The sequence below is a fragment of the Engraulis encrasicolus genome, chromosome 11 (genome assembly GCF_034702125.1).
Source record: "Engraulis encrasicolus isolate BLACKSEA-1 chromosome 11, IST_EnEncr_1.0, whole genome shotgun sequence".
In the NCBI taxonomy this organism is placed as follows: Eukaryota; Metazoa; Chordata; class Actinopteri; order Clupeiformes; family Engraulidae; genus Engraulis; species Engraulis encrasicolus.
The window spans coordinates 2,711,256-2,726,255 of NC_085867.1; the positions used below are offsets into that span (position 1 = coordinate 2,711,256).

General features: G+C 43.7%; 1 protein-coding gene across 1 annotated transcript in view; it reads right to left on the bottom strand.

Moving 5' to 3' along the window:
• LOC134458652 (protein transport protein Sec31A-like) overlaps positions 1 to 10,111 on the bottom strand; it is a 62,281-nt gene extending 52,170 nt beyond the window's left edge. The window contains exons 1-4 of the mRNA XM_063211082.1: positions 9,907 to 10,111; positions 9,175 to 9,254; positions 2,031 to 2,154; positions 838 to 1,036 (exon numbers count right to left, since the gene is read on the bottom strand). Coding sequence (XP_063067152.1) covers positions 838 to 1,036; positions 2,031 to 2,154; positions 9,175 to 9,253 — 402 coding nt within the window. The 5' untranslated portion in view covers position 9,254; positions 9,907 to 10,111. The remainder of the gene's footprint in view (positions 1 to 837; positions 1,037 to 2,030; positions 2,155 to 9,174; positions 9,255 to 9,906) is intronic.
• Between the last annotated feature and the right edge of the window lie 4,889 nt (positions 10,112 to 15,000).

Genomic DNA, 15,000 nt, shown 5'->3' on the forward strand with positions numbered 1-15,000 from the left:
GGGTCCTCCCCCAGAACATTTTGTGTTTTTAAGATGCAATTTCCTGCATTCTAATCAATTTTAGGGTGTCGAATGGCAAATCCCATCTGACATCTCACTCCTTAAGATTTTTTATGTACCTGAACAATTTATTTCTATTATTTGGCTTACTGAGTTTGACTTGACACAAATCTCCAAGCATTTTCAAGCACTTCACCAAAACTTCAAGCATTTTCACAACCTTGAAACACTTAATTGAAATTCAAGCATTTTCAAGGAATCAAGCACCAGTGGGAACCCTGATGCATGTTTGCCAATTTTTGACAGGAACGAGCTCTATAACTCACTCACAGCATCCAGAGGGAAAACAATTCTTGGCTGTTACAATGATGTCTCAATAAAGTTTGTATTGTCTCAATTTCCGTTCAGATCTGCAATGAGGCTACAGCTGGCTGTGGCTGCTCACCTGGAAGTTGTTGACGTCGAGGCCCTTGACGGGGCCGGTGTGCTATAGGTGTAAATCCCAGTCTTTATAACAACACGATTTGATATCAATTTCTTAAGGCATCAATTAGATTATTTTTGATCCTTAAGAATGCGATGCGATGCGCTTCGATTCGATTTTTTCCATTACTTTTCCACTTCTTTTTATCTTACAGAGCTAGGGCATTGGACAGGGGCCAGCAATTCGATTATTTTCAATACTTAGTTCAGAATGCCCCACAATACGATACGATTCGATCGTTAGCCGTAAGATCGATGCATCGATACATATTGATTATTATTGACACCCCTACATCAAGCTATGTTCGTGTGTGATGCTGGCATGAGGCTACAGCTGGCCGTGTGGCTGCTCACCTGGAAGTTGTTGACGTCGAGTCCCTTGACGGGGCCGGTGTGCTTGCTGCTCTGGTCGATCACCACGTCGCTGCTGCCGGCCATGATCTTGGCCGCGTCGTACAGGATGATGTTGCCGTTCTCGCCGCCCGTGATGAGCACGCCCGACGGCAGCCCGTCCGAGCCCACGCCGTGCGGCCCCCACACCATCTTATGATACCTACGTAGGAGAGATGGACAAAAAGAGAGAGATGCTTCTTTATTGTGTCTTAGAAGATTATATCTGTATGCTGTTGTTAGATATTATTGTTTTTCCGTCAGCGGTGACAGCGGGAACCCTAACTTTATCTTGAAATGAACTGAATTTACACTAATGAGACGGAAAAGAGAGGCACTGTTCGTACTGTAGAACTTTGTTCTATGGTTCTCTCTCGATATAGTTATACAAGTTCTTCCACTGCATAGAATTGAATTTACACAGAACATGAGAAACTGAAATAAGGCACAGAAAGACAAAGACTAATATAGCAAAATAGCCAACAGCAGGGGTTCCCAACCTTTTCCAACTTGGGGCCCACTTGAAATTTTCATAAATATCCGGGGCCCAACTCTGACACAATGAACAGTAAAACTTGCATAAATAGTCAAAAATAAGCAATAAAACTGTAACAAAATAACAACAGGACATTCAAAAATATGATTTAGATTTTTACAAAATGATTTCAAGGCCCACTTGGAATACCTTCAGGGCCCACCAGTGGGCCCCGGCCCACAGTTTGAGAACCACTGGCCTCGGGGAATCAAGGCAACTGAACCAGGACAAGGCCCAATAATGTTTTACCCTGGATTGACATGACACACTCTCATGCTTCCTGGATCAAGTCTTTCATCGAACTGCTGTCAGATCAAACAACCATAGAGCTGCATCTACTCATTCATTCATTATAACAGCTGTTTCGTTTTACCAACCAAGGCCAACAGCAGTTGTGATGTGTTTGTTACCTGTGAGAAGTGTGTGTGTGTGTGTGTGTGTGTGTGTGTGTGTGTGTGTGTGTGTGTGTGTGTGTGTGTGTGTGTGTGTGTGTGTGTGTGTGTGTGTGTGTGTGTGTGTGTGGCGTGGTGTGTGTGCCGCTGGTCTTCATGTCCAGTGATGGGTGTGTGTGTGTGTGTGTGTGTGTGTGTGTGTGTGTGCGTGTGTGCGTGTGCGTGTGTACCTGTGTGGCGTTGTGTGTGTGCCGCTGGTCTTCATATCGAGTGATGGGTCGGCCAGATCCAGCTGGAAGATCTCCAGGGACGCACTGGTGCTGAAGCTGGCATCTAGCTGCTGGGCAGAGGTGCCTAGAGAGGGGGGGGGGGGGAGGATGGGGGGGGGGGGGAGGGGGGGAGAGAGAGGGGGGGAGAGGGGGGGGGAGGGGGGAGAGGGGGGAGAGGGGGGGAGAGAGTTAGTGCACTGGTGCTGAAGCTGGAGAGAGAGAGATGGTCAAAGACGTCCAAAAAGGAATTGTCATTCAGTGTAACGGATACCTTCTGATGACTGTAACTGTAAGAAACATGACTCTTTTTATTTTTTATTTTTCTAGTGAATTCATGAAAGCCTCGGCTGTCATCCAATCACTTGAAACAATTTAAAAATCATGTTTTTTTACAGTTACAGGCAGCAGAAGGTATCCGTTACACTGAATGACAGTTCCTTTTTGGACGTCTTTGACCCGAGAGCAAAGAGTAAGTGCACAGACATATACCAATGCACAGAAATGCGAGTACCAGGGCTTAGCATTAACTTTTTGCTAACCGGAAAAATGTGAGTACCAGGGCTTAGCATTAACTTTTTGCTCACCGTCCACTGTGGCTAGTTGTTTACCAAGTCTCTAGCTGTTTAGTCTTTCTGCTAACCAGTGTTTTGTTTTCAGTTTATTATTTCTTCTTTAGAATATTCTAAATACAAACATTTATGTGACTACTGTGATTTGTCACCCCAAAGAATAGGTTGCTTGTCAAAGAGGCTAGTGAAACTGTAACTAGCCGCAGTCAAGTTTTTGGCCAGTTGGCAGTTGCCAATGTCTTGCCCTTTTGTGAGTACACACAAAAACAGACATCCATGTACACTACACAGAAACAATAATGTACTCCTACGTACAGAAACGTACACTAGTGTACATGGACAAATAAACCACAACCAGCAAATGTATTAAGTGCTACTATGCCCCTCTCTGAAGCTTATTAATAAGGGGAATGGAAGAGCATTGCCTGACCCTCTCTCTCTCCTGGTTAAGCAGTTAGGGCCAAAACATACCAAGGCAGAACGGAACGGTCCCAGGACGAACGCGGTCTTTCTGCTTAGTTTTGGCCGGCGTGTTTTTCCCTGCCTTTCACACTGACAGCGTCGGCGTGTGCGGCCAGTCCTATTCAAAACCCTCCCCACAGCCAAAGCTAGCATGCTACTTTGCCATTCATTTGAATGAGACACCGCCGGTCGCTGGTGTGAAAAATATGCTCGAGTTCTATTTTCCAAATGCAGCGTGGCGCGGAGCCGGCTCCCGCGCCGCTGACGCTCGACTACCGCCGGTTGGTGTGTAAGGACAGATATGTTTCAATGTATTTTCACCGACGCCGGTAAAAAATGCGGCCGTTCCGCGACGCTTTACCGCCCTGGTGTGTAAGACCCCTTAGGGAGTCAGACTTGTAGCCCAAAGGTTGCCGGTTCAACTGCCAACCCGCCAGGTTGGTGGGAGGAGAACTTAACCAGTGCTCTCTCCCCCATCCTCTTGCATGACTGAGGTACCCTGAGCATGGTACCGTCCTTTCGTGTGCCATTGGGGGCTGCCCCCTTGCACGGGTGAGGCATGAATGCAATTTGGTTGTGTGCAGTGTTCAATTATGCGCTGTGGAGTGCAGTGTCACAATGACAATGGGGGTTGGAGTTTTCCCTGCTGGGCTTTCACTTCCACCTCCTAGGCCGAAGCTCATCCTTTGGCACGAGGTCAATAGTTTAATCGAGCAGACAGACACTGGTGATCCAGAAAAGGCACGGTCCACAGTGCACATGACAAAATTCCAAAACAACATCAGAGAACAAGTCCTTGAGGGCTGAACATTCTAGAACTTCCATACAGAAGTCAGTTGCTTCGCAGCTACCAATGAGAGTGTTCAGTATCCCGAATATGAGGCATATCCCAGTTATGATCATATTCGGGATAAGGTGTTTATATGAGCACAGAACGTTATATCCCAGTCTACATTCTTGGCCGTTATAGAATTCTCTTCAAATGTATGTATCTTGGATACCAGCAACAGCGTTCCATGGGAAGCCCCTGTATTCGGGATAAGGTGTGTACATGTGTCAGTATCTCGGCTTCTTTCGGAATACTCCACCTAGCATATCCCGATTTCTCAGTAAGGGCTTATTCGGGATACTGAAGTGTTTATATGCTCAAACGCAAATTCAGTATACTGAATATCCCGTTCATATTCGGGATACTCAACTGCATGTATACACACTCAGTGAGACCAGCAATATAAACAGTATCTGGCAACAATAGATGAGCAACACCACTGAAGGGGCACTGGTTACAAACATGTCCTGGATGAATGAGTCTCTTCCTTTAGACCAGCATAAACATATCATCTTCTTTCAGCATTGAACCCATCACACATGAGTAGCGGGTACAGTAGCTTACAGTGCTGGAGTGTGGGCACAGTCTCAGGCCCAAAATCCTAGTGTCTAAAGGGTGGTTTATGCCTCGAGATCAGCGTCACTGCATCATGATGCAGTGAGCCGCGCAGTTAACGTAGTGAAGCCCCCCCCATCACGCAGGTACTCTGGGGCACCTCCCCAAAATTGTGTCTCGACGCAGGGAGCGACGGCGTGAAAGGGCGAAAATAGGTCTCTGATTGGTCCTCTCGACCAGCCTGCTCTGTCCTCGAGTCGAGAACAAGCGCTACTTCCTTGTTCTACTCTTCATTAAATAAGTTGCCCGTGTTTTGTTGTTTGATTTATTTACACGAACCGAAGACAACACATGCGCTTGCAAGTTACGACGCTGAAGTTATTTGGACAGTTGAACAGTGGTTCCGAGGTCGAGGAAACATTCCGCTTCGTCCTCGACAAATGAGCCACTTCTTTGTTCCAAACTACTACTGTGGCTGCCAGTGCGATCAAACATGCACGTGATATAAAGATTTAATGTTTCATTTTCATTCTCGTCGAGTCTGTGATGCTAAAAAACAACCGACACGTCTAGTTTACTCTTTTAGCAGTTTCAGCGTGGAATGACATCGCGCAGACCGTGCTTCAAAACAGGGCATAAACAAGAATTAACTGCATCATGGCTGCGTCAAGCTCACTCTGTGGCACAAGTAGGAAGCATAACTGAGCCTTTACAGTGTGTGTGTGTGTGTGTGTGTGTGTGTGTGTGTGTGTGTGTGTGTGTGTGTGTGTGTGTGTGTGTGTGTGTGTGTGTGTGTGTGTGTGTGTGTGTGTGTGTGTGTAGGTTGGGACTTCTGGGATCAAAGCAGACTGTGATTAACACAGACAGCCTCCACAAACACAGGCTCCCCATCTTAACTATAATACTGCCTCACTTCACATGATGCTGAAGCCCTAGAGCCCTTCATCACTTCAAATGAGGGGTTTGGGTCTGAAGCCGGTTTAGTTGGCATCATACAACACTAGCAATTGTTTGAATGACAATCAGTCCCCCCCAGAAAGCATGTGGGGCAGTCGTGGCGTAGTGGTTAGAGAGTTGGTCTTTCAATCTAGGGGTTGCAGGTTCGAATCCCCCTGACCTCTCCCTACATCTCCATCCATGGCAGAAGTGCCCTTGAGCAAGGCTCCTAACCCCACATTGCTCTAGGAACGTAACCAATACCCTGAAAAAGAATAGCCGCTTTGAATAAATGAAAGCGTCAGCTAAGTGCAATAATGTAATAATAATGTAAAAAAGCAAAGTAAAGCACAGAGTGGCAAGACCAACTGTGGACATCTGAACAGTCCTTTTGATTCCTATCTTGCATTAGCCATGCTTTGACATTCAATATCAAGATGACACAGTGAACATGTTTTTTTCGTAACACTGCTGCCTTCCAGACTTCAAAACTTGTACTGACATTAAATACAGCTGTCAGTGTACAATCATACTTCTCTGACCCGAGGTTTCCATCAAAATTACAAAATAAAAAAGATTGTGAGGAAGCGACTGCTACCCCTCTTTTCACCAGACATTAGAAAATAAATGTGCACGTGGGCATCAAAACACATGGACAGGACACTTCTGGCAAACAAAATACGACAGTCTTCAAAATTACTTCTGCAGCATCAAAGTCTCACAGCACAACTCTCTGCTTACACCGATATGCAGCAGTTTTACGCGAAGCCACCTCCTACTGGTTACCAGGTGCTTCTCAATCAAAAATCGCTCACATCAACGATTTGACTACGGCTTAAATACACCCATTTCCTTGGGCCAGCCAATTATTCACTAATTCAATTACTCACTCAACGCTGCATGACTAGACTAACCTATGCGATTGGTCTCACAATTCCTTCCGACCATCGCCAAACAAAACAGCCAGTTTAAACACAATACTCAAAACATTAATCACATAGAACGCAGATTGCCCAAGTACACATTCATAATCGTCACAAATAATAAACATGACAAAATCCCCACACATTTCCCCTCCCAAAAGTCACTGATGGAATCCTGCCATTGACGGTGCGCGCCTCCGCCCATGGCCATGACAATGTTCGGAGAAAGTGTTCCATTGCGAGCGCAGGTGTGCGAGTGTGCGCGTGTACGAGTGTGTGCGCGTGTATTTTCGCTCGCCAAAGTCCCGACAGTTCAGTAAACACAAATGTTCATAAATACACCGTTCGTGAGTTTTAAAAATAGGCTAAATCAGCCAGTGAGAAGGGAGAGGGAAACTTCACCTTCTCACAAAGATCCTTGAACAATACCAGCTTATAAAAACTCCATATTATGCCACATCACATTCTAAGGTGGAAACTGACAATGTCTTAAGATACTTCATCCTCAATATTCAACCAATGTTCCTGTAAACCCTTTAAGATGAAAGCGTGCAAGAGCAACTAAGTGAGATGTTTTAACTTCACATCTTAGAGGAGCCTTCACTAAGTGCTTCACTTTCTTGAAGCCAAACCACAGCAAGTGACACTCACTCACTCACTCACTCACTCACTCACTCACTCACTCACTCACTCACTCACTCACTCACTCACTCACTCACTCACTCACTCACTCACTCACTCACTCACTCACTCACTCACTCACTCACTCACTCACTCGTCCTTGTATAATGATAACTGATGCATCCATTTAACATAGAAAACATTGCACACAGAAAACACATCCCAATAGTTAGCTAGAGGAGAACCTGTCAGCTGTTGACATGCACTGCTTTTTGCCCGACAGTTCAGGTTTATTTATAGACACCCCACTCAACACAACAGGAGCTGGACCCAAAGTGCTGTACAAGCAAGATGTACAGTATGCGTCAAGAAGACAGCAAGGCGGCACACAAAAACCACTAAGTGGGAATATAGCACAACCTCAACCGGAAGACAGGCTCTTGGGTCTCCTGAATGCTGACTATTCACCTGTGCATCTGTAAACTGACTGCTACAAAAAGCTGTGCTGTAAGGGCTTAATGAATATGGCATGCTTCAAAGACAACTTGAACATATTGTCACAGAAACCTGGTAGCGCACGAGTTTTGCCAGTTAGGCCTAAAGTAGTGTTTCTCAACTAGGGCCCTACAGCCACCCAGGGGGCATGGACAGCTGAGAGAGGGTGGCGCTTAGTTGTTGTTGGGGGGGATTTAAGCTTAGTCCATTCTATTTTTTAATACTACAGGGGGTGTTGGTAGGCTTATGATGAGATCAAGGGGGTGTTGGGTGGCTTATGATGAAGTCAATGTGGCATTTATTCCAAAAAAGGTTGAGAACCACTGGCCAAAAGTGTAGAGTACAGGGAATGTTGGTTGCAAAGTTTAACCTGCAGCCTCGGTATACAGCATCATCGAATAAAGACAAATACACTTGTGGTCAGGGAACAGGGTGGTGCAGGATGCAGGAGGATTGCCCCTATGCAGTAGTCAGGTACAGGTAGACTGACTGCTGTTGCATGAAGTTTTGGGAACACTTAAATATTTAATAACTAGCCCCTATTTCAGAAGTATACTACATTATAACAGCATGCGACCTTTTACATGGTATGTAGCATTAAGACTAATCCATACCCTCCCTGATCCAAATGCACAGTGCAAACAGAATGTCACATGCTATTACACACTTTGTTACATTGTCACATAGAATAGAGTCCATTATCCTAAATACTGTCCTAGAGCTGTGCTTGTGGCCTTGGGCTTTGATGACCTGCCTCCGTGGAGAAAACAATCAAGTCACACTAGCCAAAACAATGTTTGGGGGACATTTGCCCTTTCAACATCCCGATTGCGAATGAGAAAATGACCTTGGAATCGTGCTTTTGTAAGATACTGTATTAAACTGTCAGTGAAGTCTTGTTGCCACATCACCACGCGGCCACGAGCAGGTAGTAACAAGGGAGGACGGGGTAACGGGAAGAACCTGTGGTGAGGCCAGGGCTCCAAATAAACTTTTTTTCATCACCAGGCAAAATGGCTAACTAGTACTCATTAACCTTACTAACTAAACACACAGTCACTAATGGGTCAAAGTGGCCAGTAAGTAAGTCGATATTTTCCGCCGGCCAAACGGAAATTTCACCAGCATTTGGCCGGTTGGCTGGTGTTAATTTAGAGGCTTAGGTGTAGCATGTAGATTCTATGTAACAGGGACAATGGCGTCAAGTGTAACCAATAGCTTTGGATAAGATCATACCATTCCAAAAACAGTCTTGATATGTTATGTATGGCGTCACAAAATTCTCTTTCTCTAACAACTGGTTAGCAAGATATCACTCAGAACCCACAGAAGTTGATCAGAAGTAAATGTCAATATCACGTTCAATGAGTACTGATCAATCCCTCTGGTTGTCACACAGGGGAAGCCCGTTGTTTGGGGAGTAATAACCAGACATCTTTGACTTTTACTTGACGCCGGTGTCATATGCATGTCATTACAATGTCATAATAGTGTCATGACACACACTCGTAGATACAACTTGTCTTTGCCATAACCGAATGTCACTCAATAGTCATAGAATGTTTATGACATGGACATAATGTTTATGACACGTGTATAACTATCCAACTATCCCAACACTCCACGACACTGTTATGACACTGTAATGACATGCATATATGACACAGGCGTCAAGTAAAGTGTTACCCATCTTTTCACAATGGAGTGAAACTCACCTGTGGCCAGGTAGATTGGGTGCTGTTGGGCTGGGCTCCAGGCCTGGATAGCTGTGCGGGTGATCTCTTTCAGCTTCATCCTACAGCCATGCAGGAGAAGGCAAAGGTGAGAGACGCCTCATACAAACACATGGGCGGTGAGAACAACTCACTGAGAGTCAAACACTGGAACAACTAGAATACACGTTCTGTTTACACAGCGCGGACTTGTTTACATTGCAACATTGTAATCAATCAACACCTGTGGTACTATTCCAATCAGTGGTCATTCATTTGTGCGTAGGCCTATTTATTTATTGACATTCAATAGGGAAAAGGGGAAAGAGCTTTTGAATGACGACGAGCATGAGGAAGGGCAGTCAAGGCATTAACAGTTAATGATTAACAAAGCCAGAAGCCAGAAGATTACTAATACTTCAGCTTAGCCTTGATTCATTTTCTGCAGCAAGTTGGTAGGCTAGAACTATGCAATCTACAGATTTGCGTAGCTAAATCAGTCGTGACAACCTGCATGAATGCTGTATTTCGCAGGCTTAATTACCAGTTTTCATCGAGATGCAATCACGAAAAGAGGGATCTATAAACTGATCGGATTTATACTGTAAATGACTGGCTAGCAGTCGTTAGCTTCAAAGCTACTGTACTGTTATGTTGTGTAATGTTATTGTGCTCTGGAGCCAGAGTTAGCTCCGAGCCAAGCTGTCCACAAGGTTTATTTTAGAGTTGTATTACCTGTCAGCCTGCTCCCTGCTCTCGCATTCACTATAACGGATGCGGCAAGCACGGGTCCAAAACTTTAATCAATCGTTTTGCTCTATTTCGTCTCGGGTCTGTAGTGCTGGCAGAGGGCTAGCCAACTAGCAGGTAGCGGGTCTCCCGGCTAGTAGGGGAGCTGTGTGTTCCACGTCCCCACTGTGCTGAAGCTCAGCTCCATCAACGTGGCACAAGCGCTCCCTCCCCCCTGAGCCAAACACTTCCGGTAGCGCAAGTGCGCCGTCGCCCGCCCCTCTCCAAGTGCAAGTGGTTCTTTTTGCTCCGACTCTGGAACAGAGTAGCATCCAACTGCAGTTTGCAGAAGTGGGCAGGTCTGGATTTCTGAGATCCCGCCCCTCCCATTTTGGATCTCGCCCCTCCTATTTTTCCTATTATAGTAGTCTGTACAGTCCCACACCATCCCGACGTCACCCTATTTGAGAATTTGCGCCAAATGTCTTCTCCGGCGAATGCATAGTCTAGTAGGCCTACACTATTCTATGCACACACAGCTTGTATCGTGTCTCGTCGTTTGGAGTGCTAAATAAATGTATTTACTAAACACTGGACATAGAATCATTCATCAATCGTAGTAGGACAATAATATGGACAATAATAATGCCTATGTAGGCTAATTGCAGTGTGAAGTGGTTTGTATTTTGTCTCGTCGTTTGTTAAGTAAATATATTTACTAAACACTGGACATAAAATCATTCGTCAATCATAATGCATCATATTTGAGAAATGGACCCAAATTATCTGGCGAATGAAGTAGGCTTAGGTTCTATGCACACAGCTTGTTATCGTGTCTCGTCGTTTGAAGTGTTAAGTAGCCTAAATATATTTAGACCTACTAAACACTGGACATAGAATCATCCATCAATAGCGAATGCGTTACCCTAGGGAGATTGTGTCTCGTCGTTTGGAGTGTTACGTAAATAGGCCTACATTTACTAAACACTGGGCATAGAATCATTCATCAATAATAGTGAATGCGTAGTTGGCTACACTGTATTCTATGCACACAGCTTGTATCATGTCTCGTCGTTTGGAGTGATAATTAAATATATTTAGCCTACTAAATATATTTCTTTTTCAATTTCCACGTTCCAATTGCATGAGTGTTTATTTCCATTTACATAGAATAATTTGTCCTTGACCTTACTTTCTCTTTCATAGTAAAGGAGAAGATTGAAACGGTCTCTGCAACTGCGTTCCATTGATTTAATGATAATGTTAAGCGCTGTTAAGCGGTTAAAAACAAAAGGTTAATGCTAAATGTGTCAGGGTGTCAGTTTGGAAGCGGGGCAGATGCACGAAGGATAGGCCTACCAAAGGCTACTGCAATGGCCTGCTCAGAGTCCAGTCCCAAATCCTAAAGAGATTGTGGCGACAGCATCCAGGCTTTGGGACTTTGAAGACTGTGCTCATGCTTTTCAATGATGGGTAGGCCTATGTTTAATTTCGAGCGGATCACACATGGAGTAATTCGCCACTGCACAGGCGTTTTACTGCCTACTTTAGTTTTCTTGTAGTAGCCTAGCCTACCCATCTTTCGAATTTTAGAAACTGGCACCAAATATCTGGTCTTCAAACTAAGATACTAAGAAGAGACACTTAATAGGCCTATTAATTCAAATTAGACCCATGCGTTAACAAATACTAGGCCTACATGTAGCTTATATTAGATAATAATAATAATAATAATAATAATTTCCCTCGGGTCCGGATTAATAAAGCTCCCCGCTCGTGTTTCCTACACTCACCAAACCATTATACATTAGTGGAGTAGAGAGAGTGGATCTACGATTTTATTTGTGAAAACTCTGCGTCTCTGCTCTGCACGGTGCAGTGACTTCCAGAGCTATTTTTCTTCCCATGTAGAAGCTTAGCGCTGCCGCTGAATGACAAGGGGGAGGCACTCGATGTGCTCAGGGGGGAGGAGGAAGATGTGCTTAGGGGGGAGGAGGGAGATGTGATCCAGACCTGCCCCCCGCCCTGCACACTGCAGTTGAACATACTTGCTGGAACACGGCGTTCTCGATTCTAGATGGCTTTTGCGAGCCATCATATATGTCCTCTGGTTGCATGCACGCACGCCATGCCCCACGAACTTCTGGCAAAATAGTGAAATACTTGCTTTCAGTTTTTTTCTTGGGTAGCCGAAATGCAATGACGGGTTAACAATCTAACCAATTTGGTTTTGAGACAATAATAGAAAAATCTCAACCTATCTCAATGATAAACTTTATTGAAGAAACTGGGGTAGCTGACGACACAATAGTTGAGTCTAGATAAGTTAACTATATCTTGACTGTCTGCTGCGTCAGGAAGGTGCTTGGCGCGCAATGTGCTGCTAACATAGATGGAATAAATCCATTGAACTTTCCTTCATAGAAAATTCACTTGGCAAATTGAGTTTTGAAGTCATCATTCATGTATACAGCGACACGCTGTGGACATCTAGGACACAAAATCTGCGCAAGGGCCAGCGGTGTGTGGTGTGCGCACTGCGCACGCATAGGGCTAATAATCATCAATAAAGGCCCATGCCTACATTTGATATGAGTATATCATCATCATCATCACCGTCATCGTCATCATCATCATCATAACAAATTCTGCACGGCAAAGCAATAAGCTAATCAATTCTGCCCTATCAGCTGAATTAACCAGTAGGCCAACTCCAACTTATGTTCTTCACTTAATGACAGTGAAATGGCTAGTTGTCTGCTGTTGTTGTATAACCTTTCGGACATTTTTGGGAATAAATAAAAAAAATAAAAAAAATAAATGTAAACAATGACCAAGATCTCGGAAAAGGCTGAAGAAGAAGAAAAAAAACTCAGGTACTGGCAAGTCCAGGGAAATGTGAGCATTACAACTGCATGTTGAAATTGACTGAACTGGTCCTTTAAGTCTATTAGGCTACGAGTATTTGTGTCATAATGAGTTTGTGGTGTTTAGGAGTTGCTGTAGGTGGTGTTCTCTTCAACCAACAGGTGGTGGAAGAGTTCAACATTAGGCAGGCTACTGCCATCAGAAAAGAGGATCACATTTTCATGTTAATGCCTGCTAAGTCACATTCACACTGGTCAAAAGTCTGCTTAAGTGATGAGGAAATAATAGTCTGGTCTTATACGTAGATCTATTAATTTCACTCATAATGTGGAAGGATTTTTTTATTCATTAATTTATTGCTTTTATCCATTTATCTTTTACTCTTAGGTGTCTCTGGCAAGAAAGTTTGAGAACCACTGATCTAGCCAAAGGGAAATTGTGCTTTATGCTCAAGCCTTTCAACCTCAATGGTGTAAAAAGTGTTAAGTCTCAAGGTTAGCCTTAGTTTAATTTAGAGTTAGTCAAAGTTTACTCTTTGCTTTTTGTGGGGTTTTTTTTTTTCGATGACTCTATTCATCCAACAGGTGGTGGAATAGTTTAACATTAGGCTACTGAATGCCAATAGACAAGAAGATGTACAGTAGCCTACATATCATACAAGAGCTTATGCCTGTTCAATCACATTCACATGGGTCAAAGCTCTGCTGACGCAGTGATGAAATAATACACAGTAAATTATGCTGTTTTAATGACAAATAACACTTAGAGAGTTGATTCAACATCTTCTAACATGCATTCGCCGTTTTGTCTGGTCTTTCCATAACTTTGCAGGCCTAATCATTTCATTTATATCATCATTATATATCAAAACCAAATCAACAAACACAAGGCCACACTGCTCACAGTGGTGTAGTCTACGTTGAACGCGCGTATACGGAGTATACCCACTTCTACATTTCAGGGATTTCAGTATACCCACTTAAAATTGATTGATCCATTGTTTTGAATAGCACAAATATACAGCATACCCACTTCAAAAAATGCTCAAATATACAGTATACCCACCATAAAAAAGTAGACTACACCACTGACTGTACAGTAATGTAGGCCAACAATTTTCACTTTCACTTAAGTTCTAATGAACGGTAGGGGATATAGGCTAATGGTCTATGACATCCGTTACAAAAAGAAAAAACAATTTACTAATGTAGCCAGAAAAATAATATTTATTTTGTTTGTCTTTGAGATGAAGAGACAAGCTTACAGGTGGTTGACCTTTCCAGTGAGGAAATTACTCCGAAACAAATCAACAGCTGAGATCAGATGACGGTCACAGAGAGACCAAAACAGGTTGCAATCAAATAGTGCATGCATGTTAATCTCTGGAAAGCTCTTAATACATCCGCAATCCCGCTGATTGCAAATGCACACTTGTGATTTTATTCAGGTATTTTTTATTCTTTTATATTAGGTTGCTATTGTTCTTTTTTTGCATTTATTTATTCATAAATAAGGAGGAACCTAAAAGGTCCCAGAGGAACCTATGGGATAAATAATTTAGTTCTTGGAAGAACGCAGGAGCTTTCTTGAAGGTTCCTCAGGCAACCCAAGAACCCAATGGTTCTTTGAGCAACCTTCATATTGCCACCAGGGAAAACCCTAAAGGTTCTCTGAAAAACCTAGGGTGTTCCTCCCAGATCTTTTTAATTCTTCAGAGAACTATTATTAGCCTAACTTGGCGTGTTATCACTATTGTGTTACAAAAGAACTACCATGTTGAAATTGGGGAAATATTTATATTGGCGCCTATGAGAGTACTGAATGAGCCAATCAGCTGCTGGGTGAGATTTTCAATAGATGGGCGGCGTTATAGCTCTTCTTCCTCCTGTCATTCTCAGCTGATGTCATAGGTTAAGTTTAACGTGAGTGGCTGACGAGGCACACCCGTTAAGATGAGGACAGGTTGTTTATCCAATCACATGCAAGGATGAAGGACAAAGGCAAAATATACCAGCTGGCGAGAGCCAGGTTAAGTCAGACATTCAGTGACCACAAAAAGGAGTGGATTTTCCCTTGGTTTAGTAGCCTACACTACAGTCAAAGAGGGTGGAGTAATAAAGAGGCTTTGAAACCCGCCCACCCAATGCAAAAGTGTGTGCTCAAGTTGGGTCTCCTAAGGGGGCGTTGTCCCCTCCTTCTTCTTCTATTTTTGAGGTGTTTGCACGAGAAGTG